This window comes from Larimichthys crocea, chromosome III (assembly GCF_000972845.2).
Source record: "Larimichthys crocea isolate SSNF chromosome III, L_crocea_2.0, whole genome shotgun sequence".
Lineage (NCBI taxonomy): Eukaryota > Metazoa > Chordata > Actinopteri > Sciaenidae > Larimichthys > Larimichthys crocea.
Genome location: NC_040013.1, coordinates 29,637,746 through 29,663,022, shown reverse-complemented (window position 1 = coordinate 29,663,022; position 25,277 = coordinate 29,637,746). Strand labels below are relative to the sequence as shown.

At 40.0% G+C, this 25,277-nt stretch overlaps 1 protein-coding gene across 1 annotated transcript in view; it reads right to left on the bottom strand.

Moving 5' to 3' along the window:
* Positions 1–21,794, bottom strand: part of vps13a (vacuolar protein sorting 13 homolog A) — a 42,815-nt gene extending 21,021 nt beyond the window's left edge. Inside the window, exons 1-54 of the mRNA XM_019276018.2 lie at positions 21,617–21,794; positions 20,913–20,956; positions 20,780–20,822; positions 20,598–20,693; positions 19,816–19,917; positions 18,617–18,726; positions 18,443–18,502; positions 18,282–18,341; positions 17,911–17,991; positions 17,252–17,309; positions 16,757–16,884; positions 16,483–16,589; positions 16,190–16,361; positions 15,638–15,700; positions 14,911–15,043; positions 14,712–14,806; positions 14,428–14,570; positions 13,914–14,115; positions 13,710–13,824; positions 12,780–12,916; positions 12,481–12,613; positions 12,128–12,245; positions 11,899–12,040; positions 11,633–11,741; positions 11,320–11,495; positions 11,021–11,177; positions 10,813–10,892; positions 10,623–10,682; positions 10,208–10,409; positions 9,972–10,088; positions 9,653–9,756; positions 9,338–9,505; positions 8,791–9,098; positions 8,493–8,640; positions 8,174–8,345; positions 7,940–8,064; positions 7,674–7,843; positions 7,014–7,270; positions 6,694–6,878; positions 6,453–6,596; positions 6,107–6,316; positions 5,729–5,872; positions 5,467–5,568; positions 5,236–5,388; positions 4,894–5,149; positions 4,438–4,598; positions 3,960–4,063; positions 3,541–3,853; positions 3,253–3,389; positions 2,865–3,159; positions 2,596–2,700; positions 2,346–2,492; positions 1,924–2,055; positions 1,616–1,749 (exon numbers count right to left, since the gene is read on the bottom strand). Of these exons, the coding sequence (XP_019131563.2) occupies positions 1,616–1,749; positions 1,924–2,055; positions 2,346–2,492; positions 2,596–2,700; positions 2,865–3,159; positions 3,253–3,389; positions 3,541–3,853; positions 3,960–4,063; positions 4,438–4,598; positions 4,894–5,149; positions 5,236–5,388; positions 5,467–5,568; positions 5,729–5,872; positions 6,107–6,316; positions 6,453–6,596; positions 6,694–6,878; positions 7,014–7,270; positions 7,674–7,843; positions 7,940–8,064; positions 8,174–8,345; positions 8,493–8,640; positions 8,791–9,098; positions 9,338–9,505; positions 9,653–9,756; positions 9,972–10,088; positions 10,208–10,409; positions 10,623–10,682; positions 10,813–10,892; positions 11,021–11,177; positions 11,320–11,495; positions 11,633–11,741; positions 11,899–12,040; positions 12,128–12,245; positions 12,481–12,613; positions 12,780–12,916; positions 13,710–13,824; positions 13,914–14,115; positions 14,428–14,570; positions 14,712–14,806; positions 14,911–15,043; positions 15,638–15,700; positions 16,190–16,361; positions 16,483–16,589; positions 16,757–16,884; positions 17,252–17,309; positions 17,911–17,991; positions 18,282–18,341; positions 18,443–18,502; positions 18,617–18,726; positions 19,816–19,917; positions 20,598–20,693; positions 20,780–20,822; positions 20,913–20,956; positions 21,617–21,716 (7,517 nt within the window). The 5' untranslated portion in view covers positions 21,717–21,794. The remainder of the gene's footprint in view (positions 1–1,615; positions 1,750–1,923; positions 2,056–2,345; positions 2,493–2,595; positions 2,701–2,864; positions 3,160–3,252; positions 3,390–3,540; positions 3,854–3,959; positions 4,064–4,437; positions 4,599–4,893; positions 5,150–5,235; positions 5,389–5,466; positions 5,569–5,728; positions 5,873–6,106; positions 6,317–6,452; positions 6,597–6,693; positions 6,879–7,013; positions 7,271–7,673; positions 7,844–7,939; positions 8,065–8,173; positions 8,346–8,492; positions 8,641–8,790; positions 9,099–9,337; positions 9,506–9,652; positions 9,757–9,971; positions 10,089–10,207; positions 10,410–10,622; positions 10,683–10,812; positions 10,893–11,020; positions 11,178–11,319; positions 11,496–11,632; positions 11,742–11,898; positions 12,041–12,127; positions 12,246–12,480; positions 12,614–12,779; positions 12,917–13,709; positions 13,825–13,913; positions 14,116–14,427; positions 14,571–14,711; positions 14,807–14,910; positions 15,044–15,637; positions 15,701–16,189; positions 16,362–16,482; positions 16,590–16,756; positions 16,885–17,251; positions 17,310–17,910; positions 17,992–18,281; positions 18,342–18,442; positions 18,503–18,616; positions 18,727–19,815; positions 19,918–20,597; positions 20,694–20,779; positions 20,823–20,912; positions 20,957–21,616) is intronic.
* Positions 21,795–25,277: the final 3,483 nt, after the last annotated feature.

Below are 25,277 nucleotides of genomic sequence, written 5' to 3'. Positions count from 1 at the left end.
ATGCTTACTACTATGTACATAAAACATTAAATTACATAATTAGAAAGCTTCTGTGGATTTGGGTTTCCAGTGGCTTTTAACATTTTAGAGTGTAAATGTAGTGTCAATTTCCAGCAGGTCAATAAAAATATAGGTGGGTGATATAGTATAAATTACAGTTTGTACAACACTATGATATATGTAACAATATGATAGAGTTATTAAGAAGGCCTTTATAGTATTTATTCTCATTGGAAAGAGTGAGGAGCAGATTACACAGACAAACCAGTATCAGAGCTGAAGCAGTCTTCTTCTACTTATCTTTACCTGCACCCTTGGTCTGATCACACTCTGCACTCATGTTTGTTGTCACATTGAAGTGAATATTACACCAATTCATATTTACAGGCTGCATCATTTGTATGTTTCTGCCCTCTTTCGTGAATTGAACAGTATTTGGATGTTTCCTGATCTTTTCAAGTGTTTTAATTCTGTACTTCATTCATTCTTCTGCTTGGTGTCAATCCAGCTTCCTCCTTCATTTTCTATCTCCTTATTTATATATGTTAAATTGTTGAATTTATCTTATCACCCTCCATTTTCCTGTTTATGAGAAATCTAGCAACTCAATTCCTCTATTTTTTTTTCTCAATATGAATAAATCATTTGTCAGAAAGAGCGACAGCAACAAACAATTAATGCAGCACTATGTTGTTTTTCTCCCCTCCCATCTTAATTCTCTGTCTTTTACCGAGTTCAGAGTGTGTCAGAAGAGTTTTCATATTTTTCTACCTGTCCTCCTCCACTGAGAAGGAGAGGTCGAGCAGCTGGTCAGCCACCCACGGGGTTTCTGTCTCGATGCTGTATGACCCACAACACACAAACATAAATCGCTATCAGCAAAAACAGACACTGTTAGTTATCATTAACTAAACTGTTTAAGGCTGCTGCAACAAGAGAAGAGCATTGTCATTCAACAAATATGAGAAATACACTTCAGTGAAACGCAAAGGTGAATGTTGTGCATGGATAAATCCTGCTTTTTGGAGAAGATTTAAACCTGCTGTTTACTTTCAACAAAATATGGAGAAAGAGATAAAGAGAAAAACCTAAAATAAAACAGAAGCTGAATGAAAAGGCACAACACAACATGGAAAATCATTCTCCTTTGGTTTCTGAGAGGTTTTCTGTTTACACTTGATTGTACACGTCTTCATCTTAAGGTGAGCCTGGCACATCCACAACATACAGTAATTCAAATGAACTTGCAGCACTTTGAAAGCACATTCACAGACAACGTTTACATCAAAGAACCACTGTGATATTATGAAAATAAACTGCATTAAATGTTATTAAAGGACTGTTATCAGCTAACACGAAACTGCGTTTTACACCTTTTCTTATCCACCGCCTGTCTTCACTGCCTCTGTCTCAAGGCCCTACATCATTTTCATGTTTCTTTTTTGAGCTAGTATAAAAACACAGATCTCCGCATAACATGTTTGATAACATGATGAACCATACTGCTGTGCTTCTTCCCCACCATATTTAATATCTAACTTCTATTCTTCCTCCTCTATTTACAAATAAGATGTACATCCTACCCTGAATGGTTTAAAACTTTATGCTCTCTCACCTCTGATGGAAGAGAAGAGTCTGGTCTTTCGTGTGGTTGATGATGAGAAAAGGGGCAGCGCCGTCGTGGTACTCAGAGAATCGGATTGTGGCAGAGTGCTCTGACAGATTCACATCCACAATGATCCCGCCCACCTGCAGACAGGAAACAAATAACGGTCTAGAGAGTATAGTGTAATGCTCTGGAAGATAATGTGAGTATATTTTACCAGGGATAAACATTGAACATCAAATATCACAGATGGAAACAAGGTCTTTATGCAGTACATCTTGTTTATTACTTAACATTAAGGGACAGGGTGTACTTACAGAGTCATCCAGATGAAGCAATAGGCAGTTTTCTGGCCGTGTAAAGTCAATAGTCCGAGGAGGCAATAAACAACCTTCTACTTTAATCTTTAGGCGCTTGGTGTCGTTCTCAGGCCAGAAAGGAATGGCTGTCTGAATGTCGGAATAAAACAAAATCTTATACAACATTGTACGTTACTGTTTCAGGATTTCACATCAAAATGTTCGGAGTACATCATTCAATAAACCCAACCCTCCATAAAAGAGTATTTTGCACCCAAAGGTGTTAGTTTGCCATCTTTGCAGCATAAAAATCAGCGTTGACTTTGATTTAACACATTCAGTTTTTACGGCATGTAAGTGTAAGTATAATCCACCTGTATTTAAAAAGATGCACGTGCGAGGGAACACAGATTGCAAACAGTAACTGGTTTGACTCTGACCTGTTCTGGTTGAGCCTCGGTCCAGTAGTCCTGCTCCTCTTCACATATGAAGACACTGTGCTTGGTCCTGTTAACCAGCATGTAAAACGGCACGAAGCTCACGATCCGGGTCAGACTGAAACTACTTGCGTCAATCTTCACACCAACCTGAGGTAGGAGAGACGTCACACAAATACACAGATAATGATAATGTACTCTTTAAACAAAGCTCATGTAAGTGTGAATTTATCTCTAAACATCTGCCTCTTACCAGGTAATCTTTGTATCGGCCTTTACATTTGACATCTCCATGGCTACCAACTGTATCCAGGGAGAAATCATCGGAGAGTTCACTGTCTGAGATCATGAGACGGACCTGAAGGACCAAAAGATCATCACACTCATATACACTAAGAAATGATAACAAGAGATATGGATTTGGATATTTGGGATTGTCTATTGAACAGTTTATTGTTCGCAAACCTCAATGTTCAGGTTGGCCTCAAACCTACAGAGGGTAGTGCAAGATAACCCTCTTACCTTATTGTTTCTCAGGAAGTGCCGGGGCTTGAAGGAGAAGAGCAGTGGCATGTCGTAGTCCAGGGGGTGTTTACGGTGGATATCATCGGCCTTGTACTGCAGCAACCTGCCTGTCTTGTTCAGCATCCAATATGGACAGTGAATAGCAACCACCGTCTGTCCCAGGTCATATTTGACATGCACTGCTATGTCCAACTCAGCCCTTTCCCTCTCCGTCCCTTCACCATCGTTTTCATCATCCTCTCGTAGAGACTGGAACACTATGAAGGTGATCTCTTCCTGGTCACTCTGGAGACTGCATGAGAGGATAATTTTTTTATTCCAATTAAAAATGTTATTGCAGAGGGCAAGTTTAAGTTTATATTTAAAAAACAGCAAAAGGTCAAACCTGTACTCAGAGGACCAGTCCTGAGACAAGTAGTTCAGCAGGCAGAGATTGAGCTTTGATTGGTTGATGACCGCAGTGTGAAGTTGGGCAGAGTGACCTGGGTTCAGAGTGGCCTCGGGGGCAGAGACTCCACTGTCCTATTGAGCAGCAGGTAGAGGAACACAGTGAATTTGGAGAATCAGATTTTAGCCAGATCACTGGTTTCACAAGCTGTGGTGGTAAAAAATATACAACCTGGAATATAAAGAACTTAGGCCTAACCTTGAGTAGTGATAACCAAACACCTACCTTCAGTTCGTAGGAGATAGGGTAAGGCAGCAGGTTGCGTAGCAGGATGGAAGGCCACAAGTGAAGCACAAACGGCACATCAAAGTTCTCCCCAACACCTCCAGTGTCTTTGAATGTCACAGCATCTTTTACTGGCACAATGTTGACCATCAGCACACCACCCTCCTCCCCACGGCGACGGCAGGTCTGCTGGAGCTGTGTCTCGGGCTGCTGGTTGCTGACGTCTTCGTAACTGAAGCCCTCTGAGCACTCAAACTGCTCGCCCTGGTTGTCACCGTCGTCCTCTGTTACCGGCTGAAGGCTCAGCTCAGACCTGAGGAGGGCAGCAGAGAGCAGGTGTGGGAGAAAACAGAGTGTGATTATTTGAGACAGAGAAAATGAGACAAAGAAGAGACTGTATGAATATGTGTTTTAATCACCTATATGAGTCTAGAGGCACACAGAACTCCTCAGTAGGGAGAGCTGTACCCAGACATGTTGATCCTTCAAAAACTTTGAAAGGGATTGAGAAATGATTGATGATCTGCATGAAAGGAGAGAAAAACAAATAATAATGATATTTTCTTGCATTTCAAATTTGATCTACATAAATAAACAACTATCTCTTTCAACTACTGCTAATTATTACTGATTTGGGGAAAGAAATAAACTCTTTTGAGTGATTCTGATGTAGTCTGGAAGGAACTGCATGCCTTAAAATGCACTGCCTTTTACAGGAACCTTCTGACTAACTAACAATAATGTAATAATAACATTGAATTAGCTTAAAGGGCAAGGTTAAAAGGAGATCCAGTAGGAGAACAATGCATTGTAAAGGGAGAGTGTCATTTATACAATCACAACACATCATAACATCTAAGGAAAACTCAAGTATAAAAGTGTGTTCAGATGAAGTACCTGGAAAGGGGAGCGGATCTTGATGTACTTGCTGCCTTCCACAGAATAAATCTGACAGACCAGGAAACGAGTGACTCCAGAGTCTTTGTGCATTACACTGTACATTCCCCTGCCGACCTTAATCAGAGGGATAACACTGGCTGAGGTGTGGCCCATCGGAGCTGGAAAGTGCAGGAGAAACAAGATATGTGCTTAATTTTATTAGGATGTTTTTCTTATGATAGATAGATGATGAAAAGCAACAAGAAATAGACAGAGCGGAGAGCGGCTGGCCACATATATTAATGATAATTACTTGTTTTTTAAATGTAAAAACATAAAAAATTATTATCTACATTTTGTGATTTAACTTCACCCACAGTGAGTATACTGTAGCCTGTGTATGCAACTAAACTGTGCTGACAGTAATGTGTAGTTGGTAACATTGCAACAATTAATGTGTACAGATAAACTTACTGGGCTGTATGTAGTAGTCCTTTCCACTCAAGGAGATCATGGCTGAGAACTGGTCGGAGTCCGTTGTGGTTGAATAGTCCATCCCGAGGGTTTCCCCATCCTGCAGCTTCACAGTGCGGTCGATGCTCTGTTGGCCGATGGGCGAGAACATCTCGCTGTGGCGGACAGACACTGGTAGGCCCAGGCGGTTTTTCACCACAAATGGAGCCTCATCCTGGAACGACTCAGCTGTCTGTTTGGCAGCTTCTGCAAATGCCTGGGGAAAAGCAAGAACATGAACATTATAGATGACCATCCATCTTTAGACTTCCTTTTAAAATGATTACAGCCCTCTTCTCTTACCGTGCCCAGGTTACTCAGCATGGCCAGGCCACATTTGGACAGGGTGATGTTGAGCTGGTCTTTGCTGCTTATGACGATCACTGTCTTATAGTCCGGGACATTGTAATCCACTTCATCTGATAAGCCTGAGTACTTCTGTGGCTTCTTCTTCATCTGGTTACAGAATAGAAAAATGTTAGAAATACTGTTTGCATGTGTGTGTCAATATATATTTTTTATATATATCAGTACCTTCAGTTCTAGTGTCCACGATCTAAAACCGTCTCTTGTCTCATCTTCTAAAGGCTCCAGCAGCGGTTCCCACACTCCCATCTCCTCATTGTAATAGTGAACCTGAAGGCAAAACACACGAGAACATCAACAACCTTTGGTTATAACAAGCTGGAATATGTTTTAAATATAAGAATATATAATATAAATAATATCAAAAATATGTCAAACAGCTCCAGGGCTGTTGTACAACTGTAATGTAATTGTAATGCTTGTGTGTTACCTCCAGGTTGAGCTCACTGTGTAAGTTAATGAGCGTGGACCAGTTTGTGACATGTCCTTGGAAGGAGGACTTGGCCAAAAGCATGGGGATAGTGCGGTGTCCCACTCCAGCCTCCAGAGTCAGACAGATCGATTTGATGGTCACCTGCAGAGATGGAAAGCCAATTAAATGACAGAAACTGTTTTTTAGCATCAAACTGAACTATCTATTACTCCATGTATAGAATAAAATACCACTACAAGATATCAAAGGTCTGTGGAATTAAAGTGGGCAAACTTAATGAATAAAAGACTGCTATAAAAATCATAACTGACATGCTATTGTAGCATGCAATCAGCCACACAGTATTATCAGTTGAGTCACAAAGCAGATAAGTACCTGTAATGACTCTCCCTGTGGTATCAGTGGGGCCAGTGATGCTGTGTCTTCATCCCCATCCTCTTCTAGGAACCAGAGTTTGAGCTCCTTCCACCCTTGTCTTTTCCACAGGTCCACAGGAACAGGACTTTCCAGCTCCTCAGGGGTCTCCGCAGTCGGAGTCAGTGCTGACTGGATGGTGATCACTGTGTTGATGATGATTGGAGATACCTGGGCAGAGAGACATAAAATGGTTTTATACCTATTTCATAATTCAACATTTGGTTTTATGAACATAAGACGATCCCATGCATTTCATTGGTTTAATTCCTGGTCCCAGAATATGAAATAATAATAAAACATCTACCTTCAGTGTGAGAGCATTGATGGAAACCTCCATAGCCTGAGGAGATGTTGGAGTCTGAGTACTCTGGTAAAACACCTGACAAGGCTGCAGCACCGTGGTCACGTTGTTTTTTCTTTTCTCTGTCATGAAGGGACACGCCACCACCTAAAATAACAACCACAATCAAAAAAAATGCAAGATAACTATTTAATGCTTTTAATGTTCTGCCTTTTCAGGGTTACATCGCAGTGACAATACAAACCTTAAGGTCCTTGATAACAGCAGTCATCTGTGATCCCTCTACACCACTTTTCATCACTAGTTCACACTGTGTGGTCATCACCAGGGCCGGAGCGTCAGCACGCGTCAGGTCAGCCACAAACACAATCTCCGGGTTACGCACCAGAACATTCATCTCTGTCTTTGACACCACAGCTTGAGATGTAGCTGACGGGCGGCACAGAGGAAAAGAGCACAACATCAGCTCAGGCCATAAGACAACATGGTACAAATTATGTGAGATGAAGTCATGATCTATGATGTTACCAAAGACACAAAAAGCATATGATTAACCAGACTTACCAGACTCTTTAGATGTGACAGAGGAGTTTATGTTCTTTTCTTTTCCTGCTCCAGAACTGCTCTTTGGTTGCGGCGCTTGAGCAAAACCCTGCTGGGTGGCCTTAAGAAAGATATCTGCCACTGTGAGCAAGAACTCCATGCTGGCACACAGGTACACATCCTGCACCACTGTGTCCAAAGTGGTGCCGTCACGGCCCTGACGATAGTTCACCTCTACCATCATGTTTTGTTCTGCACCGGGACGCATTGCCATCATTCTGCAGAAAACACAGTTAAGAGGGTTATAAGATAGTGTGATTGAGAGATTGAAGAATGAGTAGTGATTATCACATTGTTTCAAGTCGAGGAAGAAAGAAACTAAACGTTAAATATAAATTTCCCTACATGATATTTTTAGACATGATACTTATGTGTTACATGGTGAGACAGCTCAACCTATTGTTCTTCCATTTTTCTACATCTGCCAGTCAGTCAGTAAGATCACACTGACATTGTACTACAAAAACTACAACAGCATCTGAGGACAGACAACGAGAACATCTCATCAATCAAGCTCAGACACTGTGATTTAAACTTGCAGTTTTCATGGTTTGATGGATCTCTATCTATAAATCTATCCATGCGTTGGTGTGTGTGCGTGTGTTTGTGTGTCATCCGTACCTCGGGTTGACCACCTTGATTCTGGGTCTCTTATCATCCAGGAGGCATGCAGCCATACGGACCGAGGCCTTCATGGAGCTGTCGGAGTACATGTGGACGGAGGTAGAGATGGCGCCCAGAGTAAACTCTGCCAGCATGAGCTGCTCATCGTGTGCATCCATTAGTTGTATCTAAAGAAAAAAATGTGTTAGACGGTATTAGCTAGCCAGTTCACACATCACTTGAGCATGGATTTCTGTGTGAGTGTGTGTGCATGTATGCATTACCACGTTCTCATTCGGGCTGTACAAGACGAGCGTCATTGAGTCGAACATGAAGTCTAATTTGAGCGTGTTCTTCATCTTGCAGTTTTTATGGGTCTCCACAACAGCAGCTATCACTACTGTATTACCTACAGATACAGTTAACAAAAGTTTAAAAGGTGTATTGGATTTTTGGTTCCAACTGTACAATATACATACTATGCACATATGTACACAAACAAGAAAAAGGCTCCTTACTGCTGGGTGGTCCAGTGGTTCCAGAGCCCTGCGATTCTTTGTTAGATACACAATCAGAGGAGTGGTCGATGGCTGGCGGGCGAGCTGGAGGTGGAACAGCATCAGACTTCTCAGAGAAGTTCTCACTCAGAGTCCTCAGGACAACTATCATGTCATCCTGACTGAGGATCAGCTGCAGGAAACAAACACAGGATAAATTAGCATATTAATCCAATAGGAATAATTTAACAAACTTCAAACTCAATAAAAGATTTGATACATAGTTTCTAAAACCTTTAACATTTGATGTAAATCAGTCATTGCTTACAGCACTACTCACACTTATAGGCTTAAGATGAGCAGTGATCTCTATGTCAGGTATGCTGTGGTACCAGTTGGATGAAAGATTTCTCTGGACTTCCAAGTCCAGGCTGACTGGCTTCAGCAGCTGGGTTTCTCCCTGAAAACCTTCATTTATGTATGTGGTCCTGGAAGCAGCAATAATAAACAAGTAATGAGAGATGTTAAGGAGATTACTGTAATTCTGAATCAATCAGATTTTTGCAGCTTTGCTTAGCAAGTAAACATGTAATTATGGGTGGTCAAATCCTTATTCTTAAAGACGGCTGGTCTCTGACCTGTACATCTTGAGGTCGGTTAGTCTCACGGTCATTATATCCACAACAGGTGGGATCTTCGCATCACTTTTAAAGGGCTGCTTTGCAAAACGGTTCTTGACAGACAGCAGGCCAAGGTCAGCAACAATGACATTGTGGGAAGAGGAGGACTGGGGCAGGAAGATGACGGGTGCATTGAAGTGAACATTCAGAGCAATCCGAGTGCTCCGCTCTGCGAGCTCCTTCACACCTGACGCTGCCTTTTCTGCAGCCTGGACTGTCACCTCGGCCAGGGCCTCTTTAGCCTCCTGGAAGTTATTGATGAATGCCTGGGAGGAAGAAAGAAAACAACAGAGTGCAGGAGATAAATTAACAGGAATTAAGGTTGCAGGTAATGCAGAAAATGGGTTTTATGGTAGGTTTTTACATTTTGAGTCTTAATTTTATCATTACCTTATAAAATAATCACTTAAATAAAATAATAAAACAATCATTATCCCTCAAAGTTGAACTGTGTGGGACCAACTGTTAAAAATCTTGGACTGTGACAGCAATGTGTGATTCATACCAGTATGGAGGAGACGAGCTTGTTGAGGAAGATGACCTGAATGCATCCCACGGTCAGTGAGATAGAGGTGTCCACTTTAGACATGTCCAGATAGGCATCTCCTTCTGTCGCATCTGTGTAATTTATCATGCGGAAGGCAAACACTTCCTTATCCGCTATAGACACAGCCTGAGAAATGAATGACAGACGAGGCAGCAGAGTTAAAATGAACACAGCTATACAGGAGAAGAGACAAAATTAAAATGTGATTATTAAGGAACAAACATATTATAAGAGTATTGTAGTGCATCGCTACAAGCAAGATGCTGACTGTACCTTCTTATAAACTGCATCTTTGTCGCAGTCTAGGATCACGATGCTCTTCAGATTGGCCAAAACCTCCATCTCCTTTTTCCTCATCAGAACCTCAGAAACCAGACCTGTGTGGTTAAGACAGTGGGACACTTAATGTTATACTTGCCAAGTGCGATGAATGGAGGAACAAATAAGACGGTTGCATCATAAGACAACTGTAAATAAAGAACTGGGACGTGCAACACCCTTTATAAATATTGAAACAGAAACAACACATAAAAATGCAGTGTACAGGGACTAAATTTAATATCATTTGAGTCATGGAGCAGCATCTTCATACCTTCAATACTGATCTCAGAGATCCGGGCTTTCTGTCCTCGAATGAAAACCTTGAGACAGCGGAGATCAGCTCTGATATGCAGATTGACGATATCAGCAAATTTTGAACTCTTTGAACCTGTTAAAAAAAGGTGATGAGAAAGAAAAGGTGAGTAATTTAAGGCAACCATAGTAGACTGATGGTTTTAGACTGTGAAATTTAGTGGATCTCTGAAAGGGTTTATAAGGATTAGTTACTTTTTTTCTTGGTTACAACAGCTTCCTCTTTCCTTCCTCCTTCCTCCTTCTCTGGCTCTGCCTCATCCTCCTCAGGGATGGTGGGGAGTTCCTCCTGTCCGCCCTCCTTCTTAGTGGATGGAGGAAGCAGGTTGTTGAGGAAGTTCATGGCATTGAGTAGAGCCTCTGTATGGAGATGGACATCCAGGGATGAGAAGGTCACCTGATGGGGAATGCAATGTCAGATTGTTAGTGAAGAATGACAGGACATCTTTTTTCGCATCATGTTTAATTGTTTTTGTTTCCATACTGTCAAGATAAGCTTAGTTTTAAATGCAGTACGTAATTTGTAATTAATCGTAATTCTACGATTGAAAGGTTGACTATTCCAACACAGCAGGACAGAACAACATGTCATGATTAACCTTTCCCTCACCTTGATGAGCTGTTCTGTATTGTTGTGTTGAGACTTGAACTCGGGGCCATTCTTGTCAGCCTAAAAAAAACAATACAATCCTCAATGAGAAAGCCAAGTATCACCATCTTAAAAATAATAATTCAAGATACTGACAATTTGTGGAACTGCTGTAAACACGAATGAATGTATAGTATGGTATTACACATACTCTGAAATACTCCAGGGTGAGCAGGTCGACCTCTGTGTTGTCTAGAGTGGTGATCAGCTGAACCTGCTGGTCTTCAGAATCTGTATACGGAGGGAACAAAAAAAAACATGACCTTCAAAAAACTGCAGGCAAGACTAGTCAACATTTGAGTTATGAAGAATGTCTCCTGAAGTGGCTTATGTAAAAGTGAGACACAGTGTCTACTGACCCATGTATTCAGGGCACTTGAGGCAGATCTCTCGTAGGTAGGTGTTAGATGCCATGTCAAAGGTGCGTATTTTCAGCTCAGTGCCCAAACCCTCTACGTCCAAGTGGAGCACTGTGACCTCCTGACCCCCACAGAGACGACACAACTGAACAGAAAACTGGATGAACAAAGAGGACATAGAGGAAGAGAACAAGTACAGGGGGGGAAGGGGGAAAGAAACATTAGAATAATTAAACAATGAGAGTATTAAAAACGTTGTTATAGATGTTTGCCACCTAATCAACAAGACCTCTCTGTACCTCGCTGATTTCAAATGTCAGGATCAAGTCAGTCATGTTCTTCTGAGAGTCCTCCTTGACAAGACTTGCTCTTTTGTGTAAGTCCCCGTAGCGCAGTGGCATAGGATTATCTGAGAAGAAGGGTTTATCACCGACAGGAGAGCTGGGAGCATCGTAGAACAAATCTTCCTCTGACCCTGACCACAAAAAAAACAAAAAAACACACCATGTCACCATCTGTGATATTTTGGGTACACAGTATAGAGTGTTCAAAGTTTTAATTTAACGTATGTGTGGCTGCATGAGGTGTGCATGACGGGGATATGGCTTTTACCCAGTGAGGTGATGCTGATGGTCTCACATGATTCGAACATGACAGAGGAGCGCTGGTCTGCTAAGTTCAGAGGTCTTCTGGGAGTGAGCTGTGGGGTGAACTGCTTTGGCTATGGAGAAAAAAAAAACATGAGCCACAATGGTTAAAAGATTTATAAGTCTGTCAGTGTTATTATCAAAATACATTGTAATTGTCAATTGATATTTGTAGCGCTTTATTTCTACATTTTTATTTATTTTCTAGCCGTATTTTTCTGCCGTGGTTACCTTTGACGAGGATGGAGCAGTGCCATGTGCAGCAGGTCTGCTCTCAGGTAGTGGGATACTTTCTACCAGCTCCAGAACGCTTCGAAGTTTATCATCGGAAATACGAAGAGACAGCAGAGGAAGCTCTCCAGACATCTTATATCTGGAACATATATGCAAACATGGAAATACAAGGATGCAAACACAAAAGTATGCCTGTGATGTATGGAAAATAACGCTACAAACTTACCTTGCCATGCGGGAGTCTTTGACGACCATCGCCCTGCTGAAAACCACTTTTAGATCCACTGGCTCAAGGATGTGGAGCGGTGACTGTTTCTGCTTACGGGCCATTTTCCAGTCACCATCTGTCACACAAAGAAATGTTTTATATTTCTTTTTATTCCACATACTCAAAAAAATATAAATATAAAATAAATATAAAAAACATTTAAGAACTGCTAAGATTTTCTCAATTTTATGTGTAAATTGTGTTATACTGTAACAATCAACAACATCAATAAACAATAACCTCAGATGTTTCTACAGGGTCCTAATAAAGAACCTTTGACACGTGACATGTGCACGTGCTCGTTTATGCACCTGGTTTGCTATAAAGGAACTGCAGACTGCTAAGTTGTACATCAAAGCTGTCGTATGCTCTGGACATAATGTCTTCAATGTTGCTGGAGTACGCTGACAGCTGAGGAAGATCCTTCTTGCTTTGGCTGGACATCTGAAAAGACAAAATTATGTTTTTCACCATTAAAAATGTCAAACTTAGTAAGCCTTCAAATTAAGAAGAAACCACAATATTCATGTTTTTGTACTCCATAGTTAAAACAAAGACCAGTTTCAGATTTTGAAGCAATTTTGTGTTGGTTGGATGTGCATTTTCTTACCTTGAAATGTCCAAGATCCAACAGTAAGATGTTCTGAGTGCCATTGTAAAAGCCAGTTTGTGGAATGATGACGTAGGAGGCCATCAGGTTCACCTTCAGGTCGAGAACTTTCTGTGTTTCGATCACATACATCAGACCTGAAAAAACAAAATGTCATCAACTTCTCAATCAAAGCCAGAACAGAAAAAAACAGTGGATTGACTTTGTGATCAAACATAGTAAACTTTCATGATCAAGCACTACTGTTTGGTTTATATCAGACATGGTTCCCAAACCTTCTTAGACATCAAACTCAAGGGCTCTCCAGGCTCAATTCAAGGACCTAACACAGCACAGTTTGTGACACGGATTAAAATTAATTGCTGAGATTAATTGCAACACTGAGAATTTTTATAATGAGGATTAGGAGGCTTTACAGAAGCTCACAGAAACAATGAATAATAGAGAGGCTTGAATGAATAAACACCTCTCGATGCTTGTGCTGTGATACAGTTATAAGTTAAAAATACCAAAACATTTTCAACGTATTCTATACAAAATATATTCAAGGTGATTCATGTCTATTTATGGCATTCACAAACTTTCAAGTATTTCAAGGACCCTTGGTAACTATGATCAGATATGGGTCTAGTGAGCACTGATATATTGTTAACTTAACAGTGAAAACCCAGTGATATATTATCAATATTATACAGCCTTGTTGCATGTACCCAAAGAAGCTACAGTGAATCACATGAATGTTCAAACTTCAAACAATCTCAGGAAACAATCAGTCTCTTGAAAAGAAACAGGATGACACTAATCCAGCTAACTCAGAGGTGTGTAAACAAATCTGTGTAGGCACATAGGAAAATGTAAATATCAGAGTTAAGGCCAGGCTTGAAACAATCTGACATACAGTAAATGTTTGCACATGTATGTGCAACTAACCAGTGGATGTGCGGTCTCTAAACTGCTCCAGTTTCATGAGTGTTGCGTTGGTGAGCTCATCCAGCTGCAGGTCGTCAGGAGGCATGAAGAACATTGACATTCTGTTCACCGTTATCTACACAGACAAACAATACTATTAATATATAGCCCTTTCATGTTTTTTTTTTCCAAGTTCATACATGCACACTGACAGACACCACTCACAGCATCATAGATGATTTCCAGAGGTTGTGATTCCACATGAAGCCGCTGGTTAGCACTTTCATCCAGTGGGTTGGTCTCGAACAGGATGCAAAGCAGTGGGGTCCCTGCTCCTGTGGCTGCCTTCCTCGATGACAGGAGGGTTGGTGCAGGCCGGTTACTGGCCAGGCCTGTGACTTCAAACAAACTAAGCCGGGCAGTGATTCTGATAAAAAGAGAAAAGGAAATCAAATGTCAAACTGGATGAGCCTATGCTGTCCATTATCCGCCCTGAATAAATAATAAAAAAACAGCAACAAGGTTACTACTTGAGAACAGACTCTGCAGTCTGACATGTGACAATAAGTGAAAACAATCATTCACATCCAGTTGGTCTTTGTGTGATTTGAATTGACTAAAAAAAAAAAAAAAAACACAACCTGCTTCTTCTCATTGCTGAAATCATTAAAAGTCTCTTTAAAAGTTACAGTACTGACGCCATTAAAGCCCCACAAAAAAACAAAAAGTGGTAACAAACTTGATGGCTTGTGCTCCAGGTCTCTGTGTGAGTGTGGACATGAGCTCTCCCACAGTCAGCCTGATGATCTCATTTTTGTCCTTGTCATCTTTGATGGACACAATCAGCCTCTCCATGTGGAAATTGACCTTCATGTCTTCAAACTACAAAGAAATGCAACATAGTACACGAAGTATCTGATACAGTATATTGTAATTTTAGTAATATTATTATGGGTTAGGAGAGCCAAACGAAAGTGTATTATTAGTTGACAGGTGGGTGTCAGGGAGAGGAATGTGACTCACATTCTTTGGCAGGTTGGGATTAGCAGCGGTCTCACTGTATCCAATGGCAGTGTAGAGTTTAGATTTCTCAGCAGGGGTTAACAGCTCATCAAAACCTGACAAGAGGGAATTAATCATAAACTACAAAAATATACTGGAGTACGTTGCTTTGGTCCAACACGTACACATCTTGCTGTTTTTAAATATTTCAACATCCTACCCCCAGTCTTGACTTCTTTTGTTTGAGTTTCAGGCTCTCCTCCCCAATTCCACATCCAGCTGAGCCAACCCTGGGACTCCTCTTCTTCCATCTTAATACCCGGACGGTAAATAATCATGCCTGCCTTGCTCGCCTGAGTAAGTAAAGAAAAAAACAGTTAAGGTGTAACTTTCTATGCAATTTATGAACAAAGCACCATCTTTCCTCAACAATGAGACTGATTCAAACGTCTAAACTAATTGTATATAAAAGCACATATTTGTTATGTGTCACCTAAACTACAAAACAAAATGTATTCTGCTGAATATTTATTAGCATTATACTGTATGAGAAAAAAATAAAATTTGGGTTTATGGCTGTAGTGCTGTGCAGGAAAGCTGAAATTATGTGACAGGATGTGGCACACTGTGGTGGTTCAGCCAAAACCTCAACCGTTAGATGCAGCTGCTGATGACTGTGACCACTGTCTGTTTGGTGCTTAGTCATGTATCGCTGTGGTCATATGTGTTATGTTAGTGGAGACACACTCTGCATCATTTCTGTGTCTTTTCTATCAGTAATAACACGTTTTTTCTGTGTCTGTGGAAGGTTGTGGAGATTCAAAGCACAGCTGTTGACCACAGAATGTGTTCGCTATGACACTTCAGTCATTACAACCTATGAAACAGATGCAGTAATATACAACATGAAGATGCCCACTATACAGTAGGTAAAACAGAGACCTTACCTCCACCTCAGCCTGCTGTCTGGCCAACGTGATGTTAAAAATATCCAAGGTCTTCTCAGGCTCCTGAGAATCAATACAAGACAAACAAGATTTGAGCTTTTAGCAGCTTCTTGCTACTGCAGAGATGCTTAAATTATCAAATGTCCATTGTTAATAACATCAGAAGAAGATGATGCTTACATAGCAGAGGGGGAGACAGAGGAAAAGACCTCTAGATTTATAAATAATCAATTTCAGATGCACTTAAAATGGTCTTTTTATAGGATTGAACTGTGGGTAAGTGGTAAATGTACCACTGAACTGATATTTGTAATTAACTACTTGCATATTATGTTACTTTTAAATTTCATATATGCAATGAGTCAAGTAGGTGTTTGTAGTGTACAACCAAGCAGAACAAAACAATGAAATCAAATATATGAAAAAGTTGGATCACTTAGATTACCCAGAACTTTGAAAGACAAATGTTGTGTTAACTCCTTTTCTTCTTCAGTGGTTCAAAAATTAGAAGAAAGTTGGAAAACTAGGACATTATTTTCAGCTCAGTCTCACCTCTAGTGCTTTGAGAAGCTCTTCGCTGGGTTTCTTGCTGGTGAGTTTGGTCTTGTAGAGCTCTCGATAGCGTTTTACCATCTGCCGGTGGTGGCGAATGTGCTGCCATGACCACATGTGGAGACGAGGCTTTACATCTATCTCCAGTATGCCTGTGATGACGTACTTCCACCTGCAAGGCAGGCGCATATGAGCATATAGTCAGCTTCACAAACTGCAAGATTAAGTAAATCGTTGCATCGCATATCATCATATAGCATTAAAAAAAAATCAAAGTCAAGGTGTTTTCTGACCATATACGGGCATTCCTGTGAACGTGGACCCTGGGTCTGAACTTCCTGTATGGCAGGTTTCGTGACATCATATCCACTGAGCCCAGCAGCTCCAAGATGCTAATGTACTGGAAAGAGAGGAAGTCAGCAATTACTCACAGTGAGCAGTGACAGAAGTACATTTATTTCACCTTGTTTGTCTTACTTTGCTCTGTGTCTCCTTCTTTCTCACCCCAAAACTTTGTTTTATTTAGGCTTTTTCATAGACGAGTTTACACACAACACACACACCTACCTGGGGTCTGTTGAGTTCAATGGCCACCTCACTAAGATTGACCATTAGGTCCAGTTTGGGAGAGGAGAAGTCGACATCTGACCTGGGATTCATTTTCAGTTTTGCATCCGCTGAGATAGGACGGAAAACTGTGGACCACCAACAAGAAATAGATTATTTAAAGCAAGTTGTCTTGGCATGATGAAAAATGAAAAATGTATTTTGTGGCATCGTAAATATGTTTTTTTTTTCTTTAGCAAGGGTAGCCTTTAAAAAAATCTGTGAGCTTGTGCCTACAATTGAAACTCAAAACAAAATCTGTTGAAATGTGTTGGTGGTGGTGATTCAAGCTGTGTGATTCACTCATTTGTTTCTGTCACTGCAGTGTCAGAACAAAACATTACAAGTGCCAATTCACATTCTATGCAAAATACTGATTCACGCATGTTAAGTAACAGTGGTTTTAGTTTGGATTCATTAGTTGGTCTTGATAAAAGATGACAGTGACACACTCACTGAAGTCGTGGCTGACAGAAAGAGAAGTGTTGACTTCCATGCTGCTCTGGAGACATCGCTAAAGACACAAGGAGAAGATATTCATTTGTTTATTTTACTCACACGTTTCTTCTTTTCTTAAAGATATTTTTTGGGGCTTTATGAACCTTTATTGGACAGTAGCAGCTGAAGAATGGCAGGAAAGTGGAGAGAGAAGGGGGATGACATGCAACAAACCACAGGTCGGATTCGAACCCTGGGCCGCTGCAGCAAGGACTGAGCCTTTGTACATGGGGAGCACACTCTACCGACTGAGCTAACAATTTTCTTAAGCTCTCTTTATTACTGCTTGAACAACATGTTATAAGTAAACCAACACGACATTTCTAAACATTTTACTAACTGGGACTGTCTGGATAGACATATTATATACAATTTTTTAAATCATTTTTTGTAAATAGAGCCCTTTAAATCTGACACACTGGACCTTTAAAAGCAATTAAGAAAAAAGCCTTTCATAATGTGAAACTGTAGCTCTGAAACTGTCTGACTCTCTGGCTAAGATTGTCCTGTATGCCCGCAGGCTGTGTTTAAAAAAAGCAGCGTAAGACAGACAATAGCATCGCTAAATCCAGGCTGGTAGAGACAAGGTGCAACGCAGCAATAATAGGGTGACTCACCAAGGCCTCGTCTGCATTGTGATTGGAGAAGAGTACTGAGTTGACATTCCAGTAGGCAAACAAGTTGTCTAGTTGAACCAACTGTGAAGAAGGTAAACGCAAAGAAATTGTAGTGTAGAGCTGACACAGCTGAGAAAAAACAGAGCTAATGTGCTTGGATCAAAGCCCAAAGAAATATGACTGGTTCTTAGAACCAGACCAACTGGTTCATTTTCAAAAAGGTAATTAACAGTTTACTTAAACAAAGTCAAAGGACAACGTAATCAAATACAATTGCAAAACCATGCAGTGCGGGATACATTTCATGTTTCCTATAATATATAAATTGACAATATATAAAGCTGACAAAATTAAGTGACTAAATTTCTTACCTTGAAGAAAAGCCTTGAATTCTCATCCAACAGGCTGGGATTCCAGTTCTTATCAGCTGTCTGTAAGATCAAACAAGCAGTGATGTATGGGGGCCTGAAATGACTTTTTTTGTTTACATACATAAATTATGTAAGTTTGGAGGAACATTACAACACATTACCTGGAGGCTGAGGTTTTTAAGTGACACTCCAAATGACAAAGGGCATTTTGGATTAGTGACCTGTGGAAAAGAGAAATAACAGCTGAGTTGATCACATACTGTTTACTTAAACGGCAATTTGAGATATGCAGTACAGACATATATTACTAAGGTAACTTTAGCCTGAATACTTACATCATCTTCATAGCGTACGTGGATATTTGAAATCTTGACCTGCAGGTTTTTGATGACCTGAGTGACAAGCTTCTCCACAAAGGTGTCCTGCTTTTCCAGACTAGGATTCTCTGCCAAACACAGATAAATATGATGAATATGAGACCTGATCTCGTTGTCCCTAACAACAACCTTTCACATATTCGTACTCATAATTGTTTGTTCTAACAGTTGGCCAGCTGTCATTACTGCTGTTGAAACTCATTGTTAACCTTATAAGAGATCTTTCTACCATTGCTTAAAGATACAACATACAATATAAGTTGGCATCATTTTCAAAATTTTCACTTCTGTTTTTTCACCAGCAGTTATTTTTACTCTTCCTCACTTACCTCAAAAACACACAACATATTTTTTCATTCCATACAAATAATTAGACTAAATTACACATTTTTACAAATTGCACACACATCTGATTAACTGTTAATCAAGATTTGTCATGAAACATGCTAACCTCCTTATTTTAATATGTTACTAAGCAGTAAACAAATGTTATAGCACTAAATGCTACTGCAATACTGATGCTGAAATATCATAAAGTCCTATCTGACAGACTAATGTAAATTTGTCCTCTCAAAATTTGAATGCATGGAAAGAAGATGAATTACCAAGATATTTTATTATCTTAATGCAAATTGCTCTTCTGTTGAAATATAAAGACACAGCACTGTTCACACTACAGATAACTGGTGTTCTGTTCATACAGTATTCAGCACAAGGGAGGATCAGACAGTGTTTACAGGCTCACACAGCACAGCTCAGATCAGTGTTGTCTGGCTCAGCAATGTTAAACCACAGAAAATATCAAGTGTAAAAACCGCCGGCTGCTCCAAATACAACAAAGGAACTCACAAACCAGACAAACCATGACCATATGGCCACAAATCTCTGCTTTTTGTGCATCTACTCAACACAAAACCACGTTTTTTCGGCTTTTTAGTCACTGCTACTACTCTACTGGCTTCACAACCCAACAGTAACTCTGCTTACTCCTGCACATTCAGTCTTACAGCTTGGCTAAGAGTGTCTGAAACCTGATGAAAACTTAATAGGATGCAAAAATGTCTGGCTTTTTTTTTTCTTGCAGTTATGCAAACAAAATATTTGCTAGACTCACACACTTTTACACACACAGTCCCCAATCAAAGGAGAATCCTGACCTTGCTCGGCAGCCTTCAGCTTTGTTTCCTCTATCCTCTGTAGCTCCCTCTGACGAGCCTCCTGTAGCTGCTTCTCCTCTTTTTCCGCATCATACTTTATACCTGGAAAGAAAGGGGTCAATACAAGTGATTATTTGTCTGCACATATCTGGGAACAATGAAACAGACCGAAGCTTGAGCTTAAGTTTCCTGTTTGTCCTGACAAGGACTTCAGGATCATGAATAAGTGAGACCTCTTTTGTCTGCTACACTGTGTTGTGTCACAAGAGTTATTCAATAGACTGAACTTGATATTACTGATTACTTGGATTTTTTTTCACATGTGATTAAAATGCAAAGATGTTTTAATGTGTTTTTTTTATTTTTTAAAACACTAACCATGTAAAACGGGAGCTTAATCATCTTAACTTTGACACGCAGCAGGTTGATTTCCTTCAAACGCTGTACAGTGTTTTCTTCAAGGATTTTGTGAGAGTGTTGTGGCTAGACCTTGAACCTTTTAGGCGGATTAAGGTGTTTGCTAAGAAGAACTTTGTGCCCTACAAAACAATTAACTCATCAACACATTAGCTGACAGAGGATCTTTTATGTTTTTTATGAGAAGTGTCACATTTTCATTTTCATTATGACACTGTGGTAAACCACCACTGTCTTTGAGAATAATGGGAAACACTGCTGTATGTGTCCACTGAAATGGTGGACATCAACAGTATACACTATAATGACGAGGATGAGTACTTAAATCTCAAACTTTTTCATCATATTTAGCTGGATAAACTTACTTGCTGTGGGGACTATGAGCAGAAAGACACCATCCAGTGTCGCCTCCACTGACTGGGTGTAGAGGTTCTTCCATGGGATCTTTAGCTCCAACCGTCCTGTGAACAAAAAACACAAGAAGTGAGAAAATCTTCTTCTGAATCAAGGGAAAGGTGGCAGATGGGTCCAGCGACTACAATCTCACCTATATGGCCAGCTCTCACTTTAAAGGGAATGTCAAGTTGACTCTGTAACAGCAACAACAACAGAAAATTACACAGGATATCCTTCATTAATGCCACGTGCATTGTTTACTTGCACATTTAGTTACAACTCACCAAGGCATTTTCCTTTATTTCAAGATTTGTTAGTATAGCGTCACCTGTGAGGAGAAGAACAAATGTTTACTCATTGTCTCTATGTACAGTGTGATAAGTCAGATTAGTGCTGTGTCAGAAACAACCCATAGACCTTTTGTCTATTGACTGAATCAACGCCTAGCACACACTGTTATATTATTAAAGCCCTTCATGGCAACCTACATATCGCTCTGTATTCAACTTAGTTGTTGCAAGTTGGCACATGTTTAGCACTGGCTCTAATCCTCTCATTTGCCTGGATAATGTTTCAGAGTGTGTGTGTGTGCCAGCCTTTCTGGTAGAGCTTGTAAAAAGGACACAGTGGCTAGTCATAACCTGGCTGTGTGGAAGGGTGTCACCCCTCGCCTCACAGACCTGCAGCAGCAAATAAGGTGAGACAATGAGTGCAGACATAATAGATTGGCCTATCCATAACTTAGCGTGTGTCTGCACAATTTTACTCCCACAGGAAGGCTGAAATTACATTTCAGGACAGATAAAGTGACACTGACAGCTGAGGCAGCTTGCCACACACACACACACACACACACACACACACACACACACACACACACACACACACACACACACACACACACACGACTTGTGGCTAGCGTTAGCAGCCGCTAGCCAGGCTAGGCTGGGCGAGCAGGCTTAAAATGAGGAAAAACAAGTTGTGTTACCTCCCCATATGCCGAGCTTCAGCTGCGAGCTGTCGAGGTTGACAACGTAGTCCCCTAAAAACCGGTTGAGGACGTCGACCACCACGCTTTCGAAGACCATTTTGACGTTTGTTTCATCTGTCTGTCACCATGTTTACATTCTGAGAGCCCGTTTGACCCAACGTCAGATCGGGACGTCCTGCGGTGGGCGGCGCCCTGACGTCATGACGCACCTGCTGCTGCAACACTGGGGAAAGAGGGGAGGTGAGACTCATAACTGAGAAAATAGTGCCTGTGTTTAATGATTTTTATTGGCAAAATCATTATTATGACTTATTAATGAAGCCAATCAGTACACTGACATAACATAAAAACAGTATGACAGATGTGTAATTGAATGCAATGTGCTCTTTTATCATGTTTTTATGTCAAGACATTTTAGATTAGATTAGATATACTTTATTCATCCCACCACGGGGAAATTTACTTGTTACAGCAGCAGAGGAAAGTGTAGCATACACTGCAGAATTAGAAAAAAGTAGAAAAGGCACACAAAAAAACACAATAAACAGACAGAAATTAAACAGACAGAAATATCTATAACCTACACAATAAACACAAAAAACAATCAACCTTCAGTACTGAGGATAAAAGTGGCATGATATATAAAAAGAGTATTGTAATGTAAAGTGACCATAGTGTAAGAAATATTGCAAAGAAAGTGACCATGATACAAATAATAATATTATTATTTAATAATATTATAATATTATTATTATAAGTAAGACTCATAACAGAGAAAATAACAACAACAACAACAAAAAACATGAATGCATATGTTTACAGATTCAAAATCTTTATTATGACTCATTAATGAAGCCAAACAGTACACTGACATAACATAAAAACAGTATGACAGATTAGATTAGATTAGATTAGATTAGATTAGATTAGTTTAGATTAGATTAGATCCAACTTTATTATCATTGCACAGAGTAGTACTAAGACAACGAAATGCATTTTAGCATCTGCAAAATCATTAAATTAAATCAAATCAAATCAGATTTTATTTGTATAGCCCAAAGTCACAAAGTACATTTGCCTCGGAGGGCTTAACAATCTCTACAGGGAGTGACACGCTCTGTCCTTAGACCCTCGAGTGATCTCGAGAAAATAGCAAGTGTGTCCATATGTGCAGTGCTTAGTTTGGTTTTTAGGTTAAGAAGTCGTTTGAGTCATTTAAGAGAGTGAACTTGAAATCAGTGTGTCTGTTTTTAAAGGTGTTTCACAGGAAGGAGAAAAGAAAGACAGGAAGTAAAAAAAGACAGCGTATTGATCATACAGGGACACAAACTGTGCAAAAAACAAAATAGTAATTAGAAAATTATTTTTTAAAAAGCAACAGAAAAACAAACACGAGGCAAACTAGTGTTTAGTATTCGTGGACAAATCCAGTGCCTTATTTACTTGTGTGAGACTGAAATAAACACTTGAAAATCAAGTTGTCTTTGAATAGTTTAATTCTTTGTAAAGTTCAGCAGTCATACAGAGTACATATCAGTCTGTAAAGTAAAAAGACATAAGGTTACACATGAGTCGAGTTGATCAAAAACTAGTTTGGATGGTATCAGTTCCCAGGAGAAACACCGGTTTACAATAGTTTGGTCATCATCATAGTGCAAAGTCACCCTGCTCTACTAAGGATAGGGAGGTAACCACAAGAAGGAATAACAGGAAATGACTTTGAAGAGGGAAAAACTGTTTACATAACGAGTTCAAGTAATAATCTAATGTATTTCTACTAACACACATGTATATCTCCTATATATCTTTTTTTATATTTCTCTATTTAATGTTTGTTTATTGTATATGAGTCCATGCTCTCCCACCTCATTAGTTTTCTACCTACATTTTAATTCCATTTACAGTCAACCACACAAACAATTAACGTCAAAGTTGGTTTGCTTTGGAATCAGTTTATCTGTCTTTAACCTTACATTGTTCAGATGGAGTCATAATCATTTGTTTTGTTTCTTGCCCTTTGAGTTACTGTGGTGGTTGGGTAGGTCTCCTCCTAGTGGAGCAAAAAGGCTGATGGCTCAGGGAGCCATCTCATTGGGCCAAACCATGTGCCACCATGTCATGGGGGTGATTTCGGTTTAGTTAGTTTTGCCTTGTATTTTGTTGTAGTTGGTTTTCACCTTGTTTAACCCTTGTGCACTATTTGGTTTGATCAAGCCAGTATATAGGCCTCCTGTGTCTTTTTGTGCTGTTTTTTTTTTCCTTTCAGGACATGTGGTCTCATCTGGTTGGTTTTAGCTGGTGTGGTTTTATTTCATTGACTTGTTTTGGAGGCCAAGTTATTAAATCATTTGGTATATTGAGGGTAAATGAACTCGCCTTTCATCTACAATTCCTGTTTCCTCATTGCCTTGTTGCTTGGTCCCAACAAATGGTGAACCTTGTAGGATTCCCCCCAACATTTAAAGAAATAAGAAATGCATTGTAGAGGTGAAAACATGGACATTACTAATAATTCCCCCAGAGAGGCAAGTCAGTGGTGAAAAGGGAACAAAATTGAGCTTCTGGAGCAGTAGTAAGGTGAGGAGCCGACCATTTTGGACCTGGTCCTCATATGGAGCAGCAGGAGGCCAGAGGGGTAAGTGTTGACAAGAACACTGTTTTAAAGCACTTCTACATCACTTTCAGCTTTTGCATTCTTTTTTTCACACACACACTTGTTGAATTTTAAATGATATTTGCAAGAAACAAGCAGAATTTTAAACTATGGCAATTTAATACAAGGTACTGAAAAAACACACTTTCATTTTTAATATCAATTTTTTTAGGCTAGAACATACTACAGTATGTCAGGTAGTAAGCTGGCTTTTCATGTTATGTTATTTGGTATACATCCCAAAAAAAACATTTTCAGACAAAGAGAATAAAACCTCACATGATCTTCTATCTAGTTAGGATCTAACTTGCAGATCCAGAACTGTTATCATCTGTATAGTTATGTCTGGGAGCAAGGAAACCTAACATAAACATAACAAGTCACACTGCAGTTTGGTTGGTGTTTGACAAAGCTATTTTGTCACGGAAGTACTTTAAAGAGATTAGAAGGGAATACTTAAAAATGCAAATACAACATTTTACATAGCAGGTGCTAAATGCACAGATAACCTACATAAACTGTGTATCTCCTCTTCAACCCTTTTTTTTTTTTGTACAAATTGTAATAGTTATCCTAACACACCATGCTGTTGCCTTTCGTATCGTGCTGTCTTCCAACCAGATAACACAAATTAATTATTCTTGTACCCCATTTTTAATAGGTAGTAACTGAGACAGCGGTTTAGTGATTGCTCCTATCACTGTCCCTCTCCTCAATGTTCCAGTTGCAGGTTTATTTATCAGTCTTAACCTGAGCTGCAGTTCCTGCAGATCCTCTGTAGTGAGCTCTGTAAAGAAGAAATCTTCATTAAACACAGGGCTGCGGCAGTTCCTGATGGTGGCACTCTGCTGTTGCTGCAGCTTCCCCGGAGTCAGACACAGAATAACTGCACAATTCAGGGTTCGTCGGTCAGTATCGTCCCACAGGCCTTCCACAGACACCACATGGACTTTGACTGTGGAAAAAGATGAGAGTGTGTTGGTGGAAAATGTGGTGTGCTCAGCG